Here is an 18,540-nt window from a genome sequence, read left to right on the forward strand (position 1 = left end):
ATAAAGCACCTCATAACACTTAATAGAAGGCTGTACCTACACAGGATGTTTGAAAGGCCTGGGGAAGATATGGGATATATATTTTTTAATTATTGATATACTAGTGTCAACTATTAATGCTTAACCTAACCACTAGTAAACCTTTAATCCTTAACCTAAAACCCCCTATCCCTAACTGTAACTCCTAAACTAAGCCCTGATACTAAACTAACCTCCTGTTTGTATGTTCACCTCATCCTGCACAACAAGCAGTCGTGGCAAAATACTTAGCATTGTGCTGAAAGCTCTGGACCAAAATATATCAGCAATGAGCTGTCAGAACCAAGAACTCATATCTCCATTATTTTGCAGTTTTTTTTTTTGTAAATACACCCCTAAATATTAATCTTTACCCCTGAAGCATATATCTGCCTCTAGTCTGCTTACCTACTATCATGTCCTTTTAATACTAGCATGCATATTATATGTGTATTAATTTCTGTGATGCAATACCCACCTCAATCTGTGCAGTATGCTTGGCATAATACTCTAACGCATCTTCCTTCTCTTCCTGTACAGGAGCAGTTGTTGACTTTAGCATCTGAGTCAGCTGTTTATTATTTAGACTTAACTGGAAAAGTGATAAAAAATATATTTTAATTTCAAAGCAAATCATGCGTGAAGCAAGACTACAATATTGTAGAGCAGACTGAAACAATACAGACTGTAGAGCAGACTGAAACAATACAGACATGTTTGCTTTTCAAATTCATGTTGACATTGCTCTGTGCCTTGTCCACTAGAATTATTCACAATGGTTGTGCTCACAATAAAAGCAGAATTATTATTGGCAATGCAAGGCTTTGATTAAATGTTTTATCACATAATTAGTGAGCTGCTGCAAGTCTCAGCACTCTTTTTTTAGATACTGAATGCTTTCTTTTAGGAGTGAAACATGCTCCAGGGGAAAATATGTCATACTTCATTCTGCACAACATTCGAGATTAAGAAAACTGTATTGGGGTAATGGTACAAATTAAATTATGTGCTTGCAGTAAGAAGCCATTTGCCCTCCAACAGCAGGCTGGATAGTTGTGCCAAGCAATTTAGTACACCAGCTAATAGACCATGTGGCAAAGACAATAGGTATGTGAAGATGACACATAACCTAATTAAAGGGTCCTTTCATAGTAGGCTTTACATGTAGCTACTGTACCTGGAAATCTGTTACACTGGATGGTAACATTAGTTATATTACTGTAAAAAGCTAAAATGGTAACATTTGTATAATGTTGAGTTCAAATTTGTTCAATCTTGAAAAAGTAGATTAAAGTAGAACTAAAGGCAAAACTTTTTTGGTGGAATAAAGGAGGTTATAACCCTGCCAGTTTTTTTATTTTTTTTTTGCCCATTCTGTGTCACATTCGGGAGTTTACTTTTCACTTCCTGTCCCATTGTCAAGACTTGAAGTGAGGGGAAATCATCATAGTTGCCAACATTTGAAAAATAAATTCAGGGACACTTTTTTGCAGAAAGGCAGTGTAGGCAAAACCGTATGTGGATGTGGCTTACATTACGCTAAATATGGGGCGTGGCTTAAAGGGGGTGTGGTTAAATGGAATCTTTGATTTTCTTGGGTTTCCTCTCCCCCCTTGCAATTTTGCTCTCCACCCCAACATCCCAAAAAACAAACACGTACATAGACTTATGTAAAAAACTTTAATAATACAAACAAGGAACTAGTCCACACTCACTGATTGGTTGCTAGAGATTACTGCAGTTAGTACAAGAGATGGTCAGAGACTGCAGACATAGTACAAAGACTGCAGGCCAACTACTGGAGAGGGTCTGCGACTGCAGGCCTAGTACAAGACTGGGTCAGAGACTGCTGGCATAGTACAGGAGAGGGTCAGAGACTGCTGACATAATACAGGAGAGGGTCAGAGACTGCAGGCATACTAAAAGAGAAGGTCCGAGACTGCAGGTATAGTACAGGAGAAGGTCAGCTGCTTTGGGCCCTAAAACAATGACTGGGCCTGGAGCAGTTGCCCCTTTTCCCTCTGTGTAAAAGACGGCTCTGGTCCATATATGTTTACAACTATATACCTTCAGTTGGGCAAACTGTAGCTTGCCAGACCTGGCTGATACAGGAAGGAAGCAGTGCTCCTCTATGAGTCTCCCAATGGCCCTTGAAATCCTGTGTTTCGTTTGCTAAGCCTTGCTGGGTCGATGTGACCCACCCAGTACAGACCCCTCAGTAGTAGAAGCCCAACTCCCAGTACAGACCCCTCCGTAGTAGAAGCCCCCCTCACAGTACAGACCCCTCAGTAGTAGAAGCCCCCCTCCAAGTACATACCCCTCAGTAGCAGAAGCCCCCTCCCAGTACAGACCCCTCAGTAGTAGAAGCCCCCCTCCCAGTACAGACCCCTTAATAGTAGAAGCTTCCCTCCCAGTATAGACCCCTCAATAGTAGAAGCCCCACTCTCAGTACAGGCCACTCAGTAAGCCCCCCCACCCAGTACAGACCCCCTCAGTAAGCCCCCCCAGTACAAACCCCTCAGTAAGCCCCCCACCTAGTAAAGACCCCCCAGTACAGATCCCTCAGTAAGTTCCCCACCTAGTACAGACCCCTCAGTAAGCCCCCTTCCCAGTACAGACCCCTCAGTAAGCCCCCCTTATAGTACAGATCTCTCAGTAAGCCCCCCTCCGGGTACAGACCCCCTCAGTTAGCCCCCCTCCAGATAAAGACCACTCAGTAAGCCCCCTCCAAGTACAGACCCCTCAGTAAGCCCCCCCACCTGGTACAGACCCATCAGTAAGCCCCCCTCCCAGTACAGACCCCTTAGTAAGCCCCCCTCCCATTACAGACCCCTCAGTAAGCCCCTCTTCCAGTTCAGACCCCTTAGCAAGCCCCCCACCTAGTACAGACCCCTCCAGCACTGTGGTATTGTGCTCAAATACCTTCCTCCTGATGATGATCCCATGTCATGCAGAGCACTCATGCTCATGGAAGAACAGATCTAAGTCCAGCAATGCCCAGGAACAGTGCACGCACAGCTATGACCCAAGGTGGGAAGAGAAAGGGGCGGTACCTATCCAGGCCAGTACAGTGCATAAACTAGGCACAGAGCGGAAATAGGAGGAGTGTAAAAACAATACTCTCAGCCCACCCTGCTCTGTATCAGTGACAAATTCCCGATGTCCGTGACACAGACGGATTATTGGGATTCTTCTTGGCACTGGAGCTGGCCGGGACATTGGTCGGATATCTGGGAATTTCCTGAGAAATCCGTGACTGTTGGCATCTATGGGAAATCCCTCCAAAGTGAGGAAATCCCTGGTTGTCATAAGGGCCACCAAAACTAATGTTAGAAGATTTATACTATTCCTGTTCTGGGGACAAACCACAATTTGAGTTTTTTTCCACTTTTTGTGATAATGATAAACATGACTAATTGAGAGGGTTAATTCCCCTAAGGGGCACAGATAGTGATAAAAACTTGATGTGTTCTAATCAGTAATGGAAGTAACTGCGTTTAAGTAAACGGCGTTACTTAACGTAGTTACTTTAGAGGGTAACGAGTAATCTAACTGATTACTCGTCCCCTCATGGTAACGCCGTTGAAATCACTTTGACCGCGTTACCCCAATTACTTCTACCGCCACTAGATGGCAGTAGTGTAATTCCTCCTCTCCTCTATGACCGAGGCCGGCGCTGTCCGCAGTACTGGCCTCAGTCGATGAGAGAGAGCCGAGGCAGTGCAGAGCGAAGTACAGCGTGCCAGGCAGGCCATGAGGAGGCCACTCAGGGGGCAGAGGGTGGCTATTAATTAATATATTGGCGGGTGGCACTGCAGGCAGTACACCACCGATCCACCACCGCCAGACTCAACACAGGCAGCCAGTCAGAAGAGAGAGGCAGCAGCACAGGCCTGGAGAAAGAGGACGGAGCCAGATGGACCCCAGTGTGCCTGGGCAGGCCACACACCAGACCACCACCAGCAGCCAGCCACCACCACCAGCCAGCCAGGCAGCACTGCAGCAGCAGCAGCACAACAGGTACCAAAAAACAAAACAAAACTCAGTCACAGACAGTCAAGACAGGAGGACTCAGTCAGGACTCAGACCCCCACCACCAGTGTGCCACACCACCACCAGGCACCACCAGCAGCCAGCCACTCCAGGCAGCAGCAGGTACCAAAAAAAAAAAATACGGTTACTCACACAGTCAGGAGGTTTTAGGACTCCCACAGTGCGCCACACCACCACCAGCCACCACCACCACCTACCCACCCTATACACCCACTGACCCCTATATACACCCAAATACATCTACCCACCCACCCTATACAACGGCAGTGTACCACGCAGGTACCACAGTGCCACTCTCAGTAAATACCACTCAGGTACCACTCAGCAAATACCACGCAGGTACCACTAAGCAAATACCACGCATACAAGGGGCATATAAGTTATTTGACATATTTGATTATTTTTTTAAAGTAACGCAATAGTTACTTTCCCTGGTAATTAGTTACTTTTTTTTACTGATGTAACTCAGTCACTAACTCAGTTACTTTTTGGGAGAAGTAACAAGTACAGTAACTATAACTAATTACTTTTTTTAGGTTACATGACCAAAACTGGTTCTAATCCCTCCCCACTGTATCCACAACTAAAAAAAATGTTTTTCTTTTGGTTATACTTTAAACATTGTACAGCTTTTAATGAAACAAACATGTATTGTGTTTTTTTTTTTTTGGAACATACATGCTGTGTTTACTGAAAAAAAGGAATTATTGCGAGTGCATATGGCACAGACGAATACTTGCACGGATATAATTGATCTCTGTGGAATAATATACCCTCCAAGCAAATGGCACTTAACACAGATGGATCTTAAGAATGGGAGAGAACAACATGCTATACAAATTTTTTTATAAATCTCTAAAAAAGACCCTTTACATGGAAGACGAGTTTACATTATAACAGCCTTGTGAAGACTGTATTACAATGATCATTTTTATTATTATTAGGTCAATAATACAATATGGATGCATTAAAGCTGAAAAAAAGCAGCAGAAAAATCAGGCAATTATAAAACATGAGATAATATTATGTAACCTTCTATCCAGCCAGCAGGTGGCGCTCTGGCTTCCTCTTGGGATTGCAAGTGCTGGACAAGGCCATTTAGTGCACAGTAGAAATTCCAAACTACATCCCTGCTTCACAAAAGTCAGTGTCTTTTCAGGACAAAAAATATTCGTACACATTCATATTCAAATAAACATTTAAAAACAAATAGGTACAGTGGGGATCAAAAGTTTGGGCACCCCAGGTAAAAATTTGTATTAATGTGCATAAAGAAGCCAAGGAAAGATGGAAAAATTTCCAAAAGGCATTAAATTACAGATTAGACATTCTTATAATATGTCAACAAAAGTTAGATTTTATTTCCATCATTGACACTTTCAAAATTACAGAAAACAAAAAAATGGCGTCTGCAAAAGTTTGGGCACCCTGCAGAATTTATAGCATGCACTGCCCCCTTTGCAAGGCTGCCCCTTTGCAAGGCTGAGACCTGCCAGTGTCATGGATTGTTCTCAATCATCGTCTGGGAAGGCCACGTGATGTCAATCTCAAAGGTTTTAAAAGCCCAGACTCATCTGACCTTGCCCCAACAATCAGCACCATGGGATCTTCTAAGCAGTTGCCTAGAAAACTGAAACTGAAAATAGTTTACGCTCACAAAGCTGGAGAAGGCTATAAGAAGATAGCAAAGCGTTTTCAGATGTCAATATCCTCTGTTCGGAATGTAATTAAGAAATGGCAGTCATGTGGAAGTTAAAGCAAGTTCTGGAAGACCAAGAAAAATATCAGACAGAACAGCTCGCAGCATTGTGAGAAAAACAATTCAAAACCCACGTTTGACTGCACGATCCCTCCAGAAAGATCTGGCAGACACTGGAGTTGTGGTACACTATTTCACTATAAAGAGATACTTGTACAAATATGGTCTTCATGGAAGAGTCATCAGAAGAAAACCTCTTCTACGCCCTCACCACAAAAATCAGCGTTTGAACTTGCAAATGAACATATAGACAAGCCTGATGCATTTTGGAAACAAGTTCTGTGGACCGATGAGGTTAAAATTGAACTTTCTGGCCGTAATGAGCAAAGGTACGTTTGGAGAAGAAGGGGCACATAATTTAATGAAAAGTACCTCTGTCCAACTGTTAAGCATGGGGGTGGATCAATCATGCTTTGGGGTTGTATTGCAGCCAGTGGCACAGGGAACATCTCACGAGTAGAAGGAAAAATGGATTCATTAAAATTTTAGCAAATTTTGGATGCTAACTTGATGCCATCTGTGAAAAAGCTGAAGTTAAAGAGAGGATGGCTTCTACAAATGGATAATGATCCTAAACACACCACAAAATCCACGGAGGATTACATCAAGAGGCGTAAACTGAAGGTTTTGCCATGGCCTTCACAATCTCCTAACCTCAACATAATTGAAAATCTATGGATGGACCTTAAAAGAGCAGTGCATGACAGACAGCCCAGAAATCTCAAAGAACTGGAAGATTTTTGTAAGGAAGAATGGGCAAAGATACCTCAAACAAGAATTGAAAGACACTTGCCTGGCTACAAAAAGCGCTTACAAGCTGTGATACTTGCCAAAGGGGGCAGTACAAGATATTAACTCTGCAGGGTGCCCAAACTTTTGCAGACGTAATTTTTTTTGTTTTCTGTTATTTTGAAAGTGTAAATGATGGAAATAAAATCTAACTTTTGTTGACATATTATAAGAATGTCTAAACTGTAATTTGATGCCTTTTGGAGATTTTTGCATCTTTCCTTGGCTTCTTTATGCACATTAATACACATTTTTACCTGGGGTGCCAAAACTTTTGATCCCCATTGTACATATATATATTTGAACACAGGCATAATTTTCATACTTTTGGCTCTGTAGGCCACAAAAATAAAATTCAAATAAATTTGAAGTGCAGACTCAGCTTTAATTCAAAGGGTTGTACATAAATATCAAGTACAAATTTTAGGAACTGCAACCATTTTTATACACACCCATTTTCAGGGGCTCAAATGTATTTGGACAAATGAATACAATCATAAATAAAATGTTCATTTTTAATATTTTGTTGATAATCCTTTACTGACAATGACTACTTGAAGTGTGGAACCTATGGACATTACCAAAGACTGTGTTTCCTCCTTTCTGGTGCTTTGCCAGGCTCTAACTGCAAATGTCTTCATTTGTTCTTTGTGTGTGGGTCTTTCTGCCTTTAGTTTATCCTTCAGCAAGTGAAATGCATGCTCATTTGGGTTGAGATCAGGTGATTGACTCGGCCATTGCAGAATATTCCACTTCTTTTCCTTCAGCTCCTGGGTTGCTTTTGCAGTGTGTTTTGGATCATTGTCCGTCTGTACTGTGAAGCATCGTCCATTCAACTTTGCTGCATTTGGCTGAATCTGGGCTGACAGTATATCTCTAAACACTGCAGAATTCATCTGACTGCTTTTATCTTCTGTGACATCGTCAATAAACACCAATGACCCAGTGCCACTGGAAGCCATGCATGCCCATGACATCACACTGTCTCCACCATGTTTCATAGATGATGTTGTGTGCTTTGGATCATGAGCTGTTCCAAGCCTTCTCCACACAGTTTCTTCTGGTCATTCTGATACAGATTAATCTTAGTTTCATCTGTCCAAAGAATGCTTTTCCAGAACTGGTCTGGTTTTTTTAGATGTTTTTTGGCAAAGTCTAATCTGGCTTTTCTATTCTTCAGGCTTATGAATGGTTTGCACCTTGTGGTGAACCCTCTGTATTTGCTCTTGATTGTAGACTTTGACAATGATTCACCCACCTCCAGGAGAGTGTCCTTCACTTTTTTGGATGTTGAGAATGGGTTTTCTCTACCATAGAGAAGATCCTGGAATCATCCACCACTGTTGTCTTCTGTGGACGTCCAGGCCTTTTTATGTTGCTGAGCTCATCAGTGTGTTCTTTCCTCAGAATGTACCAAACTGTTGATTTGGCCACTCCTAATATTGCTGCTATCTCTTTGATGGATTTGTTTAGTTTTAAAAGCCTTACAATGACCTGTTTAAGTTGTATGGACAGCTCCTTTGAACGCATGATGTAGGTTCACAGCAATAGATTCCAAATGCAAATACCACACTTAGAATAAACTCCAGACCCTTTACCTGCTTTATTGATGAAGAAATAATGAAGGAGTAGCCCACACCTGGCCATGAAACAGCTTTTGATTCAACTGTCCTATTACTTTTGGTCACTTGAAAAAGTGGGGGTGGCTATTCTTAAGAGCTGTAATTCCTAAACCCTTCCTCTGATTTGGATGTACATACCCTCAAATTAAACCTGAGAGTGTTCACTTTCAGTTCATATCCATTATATGACTATAGCTTGAATATGTTTTGGTAAATACCTAAAAAAAACTAAAATTGTGCATGTGTCCAAATATATATGGGCCTAACTGTAGGTTTTTGGACTAACTTGTAAATTCCATATATTGGAGTACAGTACAGGACACAGGCAAAGTATTTATAGAATCTGGGTTATAGGCTTCAGGTGACTGGACACTGGTAAGCTTTCAAGGTCATGTCCCCAGGGTGCCTACCCTATAGCCCTACTCCACTCTATGAATCCTCAGTTTTGTAGCAAGCAATGCAGCGTAACCAAGGAATGGATGGGGTGACGAGTGTACTGTATTGGTACTTCAGGTTTGGAAAGTCTGTGACCCAGCGATAGGCAAACTGTAACAGGCGTCCCTCACTTCCTTCATTGTGAATAGGGCTTTGGAGAAGACTTGTTGGGCTTTGTGGCCATAGTCTTGTAGCAAAAGAAAAGGGCTTATTTTGTTTTTGGAATTTGAAGTCTGGGTAGAGTGGTTAGGTGCTCTACGCTTTGCAGAAGTAAAGGCTCCCGAGAAGGGGGTGTTTTGGGATGTTCCTCTGTGGAAGTAAAACTTTACCTTCTATGGCATTTTTTTATGAATTAGTCAAGTGCCTCCCCAAATAAAAGTCTTCCTTGAAAAGCCATGTGTGAGACTTCTTTTACAGGCAGCTGCCCAAAATTTTAGCCACAATATTCTATGCATATGAATTTAAATCAGGACCATTCTGGAAATCAATCTCATGACATATTCTAGATAGGGCATCCACACAAAAAAGCAGAGCAGAAGATGGGGTCATGTTGGTTGTTCCTTGCCCTAGTCCAGTTAGCTGCAGTTTGAGATACTGGGATTGCAGCAAGAGATGGCTGCAGGGCTGGGCCTGCAATAGTAAAGAGAGCCTTTAGAAGCATCTCAAACTTTCTTTTTTCAGAATGAGGAGCATCTCAAACTTTCTTTTTCCAGAATGAGGACACATCTTCAATAGGTACAGGGTAATGTTTGTTTAGACTACTGTCTAGTGAACTCTTTTTTCCACTGGGTAGAGGTTGGTGAATATTTTGGGAGAAGTGAAAATCCTTTTTGGGGTAAGACAATCATCAAAGATTGAGCATTCTATCTGTTCATGAACAGGAAACATCTTTGAGGGTTTACAGGTCTCTTTGTACCCAAAAGAGCATGGCGAAACAAAGGAGAATCAATATACAAGGCTTCTGCGGACAGCAACAGTGTGTTTTTGCACATTAGCAAGCATGGAGCGTGAAGCTCCCTCTTCAATAATGAGGCAATCTAGAGAAGGAAAATATTCTGCAGTTTCCTCCAATACTACCCTAGGCTACACCTGTGTAAGTTTGGGCACTCAAGTCTGAAAAGCTTCACTGCTGGCTGGGCCCTCTGGCACCTCTGTGTTTTGGACTCTGTTCCTTGACATTTTCCTTGCTGCAGCTCATTTGGTCTGGCATTAATTACTTTTCAACATTGGATACCCTGGAATTCCTACAGAGGCCTGTCTACTGTATTTGCTGCATTTTTCATTCCACGTAGTTCAAGATGTTAAAGTGGAACTACACTGCATCTGAGCACCACAAACCAAGTAAACTCCCTTGTATAATTTTTACCTATAGGTAAGCCTATAATAAGGCGTACCAATAGGTACAGTAAATATCTCCTAAACGTGCACCGCTTAGGAGATTTTTACTTTAGATGCAGCCGATGACATCACCGATGCATGCGTTTGGAAGGAACGGTATACCAAGGGCCATTCCTTCAGAGCCGGGCCGTGACTCCTGCCCAAGTGCGTGGGAGTAACATCGTCGCCGGCTTGGCCAATTATATCGCCAAAGCCTGCGAACCTGGGAGAAAGACGGAGTGAAGATAGTGCCTTCAGTGGTGCCACTGGAGGACTTTGCTTTCAGGTCTACCATAATGTGCTAGTATACATTGCATACTAGCACATTATGACCTAAACTGCCCAGTGCCTTTTTTTTTTTTTTTTTAATGCGGTTTACTACCGCTTTAATTTATTTTTAAAATTCAAAGCAAACTTACTAATCCATCCATTTCTCTGTGCTTTATTTTGCTAAGAAATAACTTTGAAAAACACTCCCCAGCATTTCTGACTGTGGCCATCATGTGTAAGGGCAAATGATTCATGTAGCATGTACTTCCCAGAATCCATATGCCCTTAGCTCAGGCAGGAGGGTGTGATGAGCTGAGAAAAGCCCCCCTTCCTCTTCTGAAGACTCCTGGAATGTATGGCATTATTTGCCTAGGCCTGGAAACCAGAAAGTAGTTGAAGAAATGTAAAAAAAAGAAAAGTTTAAAACAAGAAAATATTATATACTTGAATATCTATTTACTAATGCTACCAGCATAAGGATTGCAAATAGTCAATGTTAATTTTAAGAGTCAAATTCCACTTTAGGCTAACCAAGATGTTTTGGAGAAATGTATGACAATATACAATATCTGCTGATATTTATTAGCCATCTGGCGAGTGCATAAAGTGTGGAGTATAAGTGACACCTTTTTCATCTTCTGCACAGTGGATAGTTCCTATTCTATTATTGAAAAACACTATACTTGCACCATTGATTAGACTTTTAATCCTAATGACCTTTTCACTATAAGGTCTATATTTGGTTCACTTTATCATTTATGTTTATTACTTGAGCGCTGCACTTTGTTCACTTTACAAGGTTTGTATGGTCACCTTTTGTGCCAGCTGCCTTTACCTCAGAGCGCTCGCTTGTTTTTGTGGCATTTATGAGCCATGGGCAAAGATGGTTGTATTATAGCCATTAATTGCCCAAGGCATTGTGATCTATATATGCAGAAAATTCCACTTTTGGCAAGTAGGCCGCTTGTTGCGTGCCTGAAAAAGAGCTAGAAATCAGATGCATCAGCTCCTGCTCTGGTGCAAGGGGCATATCATCACTCTGAGACTGAGTGTTTTGTGGGCCTTCAGCAGAGCAAATGTTCACCTGTGGTTTTTCCAATGGCTCCGTTTAGCCTGGTTTCCACATGTTGGGGTATTTCCATGTGGGATGCTAATTGAGTAGGGTACAAATTATAGGGTAAGTGTGTCCAGGAAGTGAATGCAGCAACCCAGGTGTACACCATCCTGTAGTGAATCTTCTTGGTGAAAAAGCGGGAGGAAGCACCTGAGTACTATAGGGGGGCTGTAGGCCGAACTGGCAGTAAAACATGCAATCTGTGGTGTGATGTAACACCCATAGACTAAGCTCTGAGTGGTTGATTTTTAGCAACAAATTTGAAAAGTTCACGCTGGAGTGAATATATAGTCTCAGTCTTTTACAGTAATGGTCACAAGCATACAGGGTGACCCTGTGCACGATGCTGGATTGTATGTAAAGTCCAAACTTTGCCCAAATCAGAGGCCATTACCCCAGTCTTCAAAGACTGGGTTCCATAGGAATGGACCTGCAGCTGACTACATGCATTGCATTAAATGACAAGATGAGCGCCCATGCAGAATCCAGTGTCCAGAGCAACATTATAGACTGTCCCCAAAGCGTGGGATCCAGATACAACTCTGAAAGTTTACTTAAGTTATTTTGAAACCGATTTGTGCCATTAGAAGCCAATGAGTTGTTGAATGAAGAATCCAAGGATAAAGTATTAAAGGAAAATAAAATAATAATTTAGTTATGTTAAGAGTGATTTCTCTGTGAAGGAGAAGAGGTCCATAGACATAGGCACAAATCTTAACAGTACTGTATGATTAAGATAAGAGGAATTTTGACGTATCTGTAAATTCCATATCTTGGAGTACAGAACATCACTTGCTACAAAACTGAGTATTCAAAGAGTTGGGTAGGGTTATAGGGGCTCCCTGGGGATGTGTCCTTAAAAGCTTGCCAATGTTCAATCACCTGAGGGTATTAGCCTATAACCCAGGGTCTATGAATACTTTGCCTGTGTCTTGTACTCTCTGATGAAGATAATATGTCTAATTAGGAAAAATTTACTCACACCTGCAACCCCCTGACTGTACAGTGGTGATAGTCAGCTTGTAAGATATGTGTAGCCTCAAGTGCAGCCTTTAACACTTCAAGAGGGCTGCAAATAGCAGTCCATTTTAATTCTTTGAGATGCCATGTGTCAAGTTAGGCAGCCCACTGAAAATAAATGTAATCCACCACAGCACCCAAAGATATTGGTCCCGCTGCATGTTTTGCAGCATTCTGCAATGCAGAAGAGAAAGGGAGTAAAATAAGCCCCGTGGTGTTAGTGGCAGTGAAAGTAACCCCAGCATTGTTGTCAGTGAATTCAATCAAAAACCCCTGTTGTTGGTGTAAGTGGACAAATTAATAACCCACTGCACTGGTGTCAGTGGACCCAATAATAACCTTTTGCCTTTGGTGTCCGTAGCAGCAATAAAATCCCCCAGTATTTGTGTCAGTAGAAGCAATAAAACCCTCAGCAATCGTGTCAGTGGCTGCAATAATAACTCAAAACATTTGTGTCAGTGGGTGCAATAATAAACCTCTGTATTGGTTTCACAGACTGCAGCCCCACATTGGTGTAAGTGACCCCAATACAATTGAAAAGGATTAAGAGAGGTGCATGGAAGCCAGCCAGCCCCCAGTCTGATGTACTTACCCTCCAGTCTGCCACCAACCAAGTAGACCTGTCTCATTGGTTGGTGGCAGACTGGAGGGTGAGCACATAAGACTGGGGGCTGGCTGGCTTCCATTCCCCCCCAATAATCCTTTTCAATTAATTTTTTTCTGATACAGGGATGGAGACGCTGGGCATACCTGCTGGTGTCTCACCTAAAGTCCCACATAGCCCACATTGTTTATGTAACCCGGGATGGAGGCACCTTGCCTACAGGCTGGTGCTTCATTTAACTACTTGCCGACCGCCGCACGACTATTTACTGCGGTGGTCAGCCCCTCACAGGCAAATCGACGTAGGGCTACGCCGCTAGCCTGTGAGGCTCTAGGGAGCGAGCGTGCACCGCCGGAGGTGTGTTCCCACTCGGTCACGGCCCCCCCCGCGCGTGTGCCTGGCGGACACGATGTCCAACGGGCACTCGCGATCGTCCGTTACACCAGAAGAAAGGCAGGCGGCTAATGTAAACAAAGCCGCCTGTCATTCTTCCCTGTGTAAGAATGGAGATCATACGGTTCTGCTATGTAGGACCATTGATCTCTGTTCTTACACATCAAGCCACATCCAATCACAGTAAGAAACACACCCCTAGGGACACACTTAACCCCTCCCTCTCAAAAAAAAAAGTTAACCCCTTCACTGCCAGTGTCATTTTTACAGTAACAGTGCATATGTATAGCACTGATTACTGTAGTAATGTCACTGGTAACCCCAAAAGTGTCAAAAATGTCAGTCAAGGTTCCGATCTGTCCGCCGCAATGTCGCAGTCCCGCAAAAAAAATCGCAGATCGCCGCTATTACTCATTAAAAAAAAAACAATAAAAATGACAAAAATCTTTCCCTTAGTTAGTAAACACAATAACTTTTGCGCAAACCAATCAAAATACGCTTTTTGCAATTTTTTTTACCAAACATATGTAGCATAAAACAAATTGGCCTAAAATGTTAAAAAAATTTTGATTTTTTAATTTTTTGGGGGGGAATTTCATATAAAAAAATTTGAAAAATATTGTTATTTTTGCAAAATTGACGCTCTTTTTTTGTTTATAGCGCATGATCAAAAAATCGCACAGGTGATCAAATACCACCAAAAGAAAGCTCTGTTTGTGGGGAAAAAAAGGGCATCAAATTCGTTTAGGTACAGCGTCGCACGACCGTGCAGTTGTCTGTTAAAATCACTCAGTGCCGAATCACAAAATAGGCCCTGGTCAAGAAGGGGGTAAAATCTTCCGGGGCTTAGGTGGTTAAAGTCCCACCGTGACAATCAAAAAGGACAAATCCTGCACATGCTGATATACAACAAGTACAAAGAGGAGTACTTCACCAGCCCATGGCGCTGTCCATGTGTTCACCTCCTTTGTTTGTATGTTTTTTAGCTGAAATGTCCTGGTTGCTGCTGCTCCTCTCTCACTCCACTGGGGGGGGCGGATCAAAACAATTCAAATCTGTAAAGAAAAGCGCACGCAACCTCGGGCAATAACACTTTAATAAAGGACAATAACACAGTACATTGGAATTGCACTCACACTTTTTCTTTAAGACAATCGCTTTACAGCATTCCAACAGGAGCTACTCGCTCCTCCCGTCCCTCCAGATGGTGACTCTACGGTCTCCTCATCCGCGGCTGCCGCCGCTGTATCCCCGCTCTCCTTCACTTCCTGTGTTGCCTGGTCACCGGATGCCGGTTCTAGTGCGCCTGCACACTATATCGACATGATCTACGGCGCCTCAGCCAAAGCCGGAGTCCACAATTGTCCTTTATTAAAGCGTTATTGCCCGAGGTTGCGTGCGCTTTTCTTTACAGATTTGAAAGTCCCACCGTGCGATTTTTGTGCGCTTTTTGGTGGATGCAGCCTGATTTGACCCCAGTTTTTTCATATATAGGGATGGAGACCATAGCATGACCTGCTTGTCTCATGTAAAGTCCCAAATATTTTATGAAATTAGGGATGGAGGCACTGTGCTATACAGGCCAATTGCCTCATATAAAGTCCCAATCTGTGTTTTACACTGCATCCGCCAGGGGGTTGGAGGTGTATGCTTCTAAGCTGGTCGTTTTCAGTTTGTACCATCACAAGAACTTTGCTATTAGAGTTTTGAGATACTAGACCAGTCATGGATGGGGGTGGGTTGGGGGAGGTTTGGGCTGCTCCCTCCCACCTGCCTCCTATCCATCCATTAGCAGCCATGTGCTCCCAGTGTGGAGACACTCAAATTAAAAGTGTTAGGACTGGAGGTAAAACAGGGTGCCGTGTAGTGGCCCTGCAGCTTACACATGCGTTTGCAAATGCGTGTCAACTAAACCCCTGTTCTTTATTTATATCATGAGACAGGTCTACTTGGTTGGTGGCAGACTGGAGGGTGAGTACATCAGACTGGGGGCTGGCTGGCTTCCATGCACCTCTCTTAATCCTTTTCAATTTGTTTTTTCTGATACAGGGATGGAGACGCTGGCCATACCTGCTGGTGTCTCACCTAAAGTTCCACATATCCCACATTGTTTATGTAACCCGGGATGGAGGCACCTTGCCTACAGGCTGGTGCTTCATTTAAAGTCCCACCGTGCGATTTTCGTGCGTTTTTGGTAGATGCAGTCTGATTTGACCCCAGTTTTTTCATATATATAGGGATAGAGACCATAGCATGACCTGCTTGTCTCATGTAAAGTCCCAAATAATTTATGAAATTAGGGATGGAGGCACTGTGCTATACAGGCCAATTGCCTCATATAAAGTCCCAATCTGTGTTTTACACTGCATCCGCCAAGGGGTTGGAGGTGTATGCTTCTCAGCTGGTCGTTTTCAGTTTGTACCATCACAAGAACTTTGCTATTAGAGTTTTGAGATACTAGACCAGTCATGGATGGGGGTGGGTTGGGGGAGGTTTGGGCTGCTCCCTCCCACCTGCCTCCTATCCATCCATTAGCAGCCATGTGCTCCCAGTGTGGAGACACTCAAATTAAAAGTGTTAGGACAGCAGGTAAAACAGGGTGCCGTGTAGTGGCCCTGCAGCTTACACATGCGTTTGCAAATGCATGTCAACTAAACCCCTGTTCTTTATTTATATCATGAGACAGGTCTACTTGGTTGGTGGCAGACTGGAGGGTGAGTACATCAGACTGGGGGCTGGCTGGCTTCCATGCACCTCTCTTAATCCTTTTCAATTAATTTTTTCTGATACAGGGATGGAGACGCTGGGCATACCTGCTGGTGTCTCACCTAAAGTCCCACATAGCTCACATTGTTTACCCCAATACAATTAACCTCAAGCACCCCCCTCCCTGGTGCTCAGTTACAGCGCTATTTAAACACACACCCCATCAGTGGTCTGTGGCAGTGCTGTTTAACATTCCCCATCAATTATACTCATAGATGTGCACTCATGCTATATGGCCATCTAGTCTTAAAAGTATAAACTTAAAAAAACTAAATTAACATTGTCAAAGAACCAGTTTTCTTTTAATTAACTTGAAATTCAATTTTCTATTGTGTTACTAGACTTTATTAAAATTTCTTCTACAAAATATATTGCCTTATGGCATGTTTCAACAGGCTTTGAGCTGTGCTTAGGGCATCAGTTAGACATAATTTTGAGACACTTCTGAGATCATTTAGAATTCATTAACATGTGCATGTGACCTGAAGTTGACCTCCTTTGACCTGCTTCAAGCAGACTTTGTATTCCCATTGACTTGTATCCGAATGCAAAACCCGTTTGAAGCAAACAAAAGCCTGTTGACATAGGACCTTAGTAAAACACACTGGATTTTCTTTGCAGATGACAATGATTCTCCCTCAGTGTTTGATGTCTGGTGTAAGAGCCACTGGTAATACTGACGCCGTCCTACAGCAAACTAAATTTATAAAGCAGAGAAAAGCACAAGGACAGAGTAGGGAGCATATAGTAACTTTAGAAAATGGTAAGAAAAGATTCATGGCCCAGCAATGCTGCTATATTTCTATTTCACTGTCCTAGTCTAGTTACCAGTAGCTGCAGTTTGACAAACAGAATTTGCAGCAATAGCTGGTTGGAGGGCTGGGCCTGCAAGCATAAAGACAGCCTTTAAAAACATCTCAAATGTTCTGTCTGCAGAATCCATGAATAAATGAGCATCTTATATAGGAACAGTAGGATGTTTATTTAGGACTGAGGCATCAAGATCTACTACCACAATAACCACTATCTTTTGTTTTTACATTGGATATAGCTTGGCAATGATTCTCAGAGGAGTGAAAACATGAAAACATTTTCAGTAGTACCCGAATCATAAATTGCCCATTCTATTTCTTCATAAAAGTAGAAGGTCTTTTTAAACTTTGTAAGTCCCTTAGTATATAGAGAGGCAAGATGGAGGAGAATCAAATGTTTAGGATTTTGCATAAAGCAGAAGTGAGCGTTTGTACATTTGCAAACATTTTGCATGAAGCCATAGTGTCAGGTGTATAGAAGCCTGGGGGTGAGGAATCTTTTGCTGCCTTGTCTAGCACTGTCTTTGGATCATCTTCATTCCCCTTTGTTTCTACCACTCCTTGACTGTCTGAGAAAGCCTGACATAGTTGCAGGGAAATCTAACTTGTTTATATAGACCAGTGCAAGGGAAACATTGCCATTCTGAGTGATTTAAGTTTTTGCAAAACTTCAGCAGAGCAAGTGTTTGCCTGCATTTCTGCCAGGTTTCTGTCATTGTTGTCAGTGAGGGTGTTCCCCTATGAAGGTGTGGAAGTGAGGTATTGGTGTCCACAGAAGGTTGCACAACAACCCAAGTATCAACCATCCTGTATTGAAGTCCCCATGGCAAAAGGTCTTAAAAGGGGCTCTGGACAGAAGGGATGGCAATAGTGAGATCTATGTAACACCTAGTCATCCACGTGAGACTGAGCTCTGAATGCTGGAATTTTTACTCCCAAGTCTGAAGGTATAAACACTCTTTGAATATACTAAAACGCAATCCTGGCTTCCTGATAGTTTTATATTAAAACAAATACAATAAATAATTAAGTGTGCCATGAAAAGTAAGTTATGGAGATTCTCATTCTCCTACTTGCTGTAGATCTATACTATCAGTCCGATAACAGAAATAACTATACAAATCTTACCTGTCCATGTTGCTGGTCCCTATAAAGGTCAAGTCATCATTCATCCCTTTGGACATACTCCTGGAGGAGTCTCCAGGGTCTGGGAGCCATAGGAATGGACCACAGTCCTAAACCTGTTTAGCACCCAGTGGCTAACTACGTTCTTTGCAGCCAGTGCCAAGGTGATGGGGAAGCAACATTACAGGTCATCCCCACACTGTGGGTCCGGTTACAGTTCCCATGGTTTTTCAAATTCAGATACCCTGTTTCTTTTGTTATAGTAAAAGGCAGTGAGGAGATGATTAGAAAATCCAAAATTAGATAGAGAGAAAATAAAGAAAACCAACTGAAATGAAGCATTGAACACTTCTCCATAATGGGGAGGAGGTCTATTGTCTAAG

At 42.6% G+C, this 18,540-nt stretch overlaps 1 protein-coding gene across 1 annotated transcript in view; it reads right to left on the bottom strand.

Moving 5' to 3' along the window:
- ITPR3 (inositol 1,4,5-trisphosphate receptor type 3) overlaps positions 1 to 18,540 on the bottom strand; it is a 544,698-nt gene that overhangs the window by 118,042 nt on the left and 408,116 nt on the right. Inside the window, exon 47 of the mRNA XM_082246986.1 lies at positions 497 to 610. Within this exon, the coding sequence (XP_082103112.1) occupies positions 497 to 610 (114 nt within the window). The remainder of the gene's footprint in view (positions 1 to 496; positions 611 to 18,540) is intronic.

This window comes from Pelophylax lessonae, assembly GCF_965119305.1.
Source record: "Pelophylax lessonae genome assembly, chromosome: 2".
In the NCBI taxonomy this organism is placed as follows: Eukaryota; Metazoa; Chordata; class Amphibia; order Anura; family Ranidae; genus Pelophylax; species Pelophylax lessonae.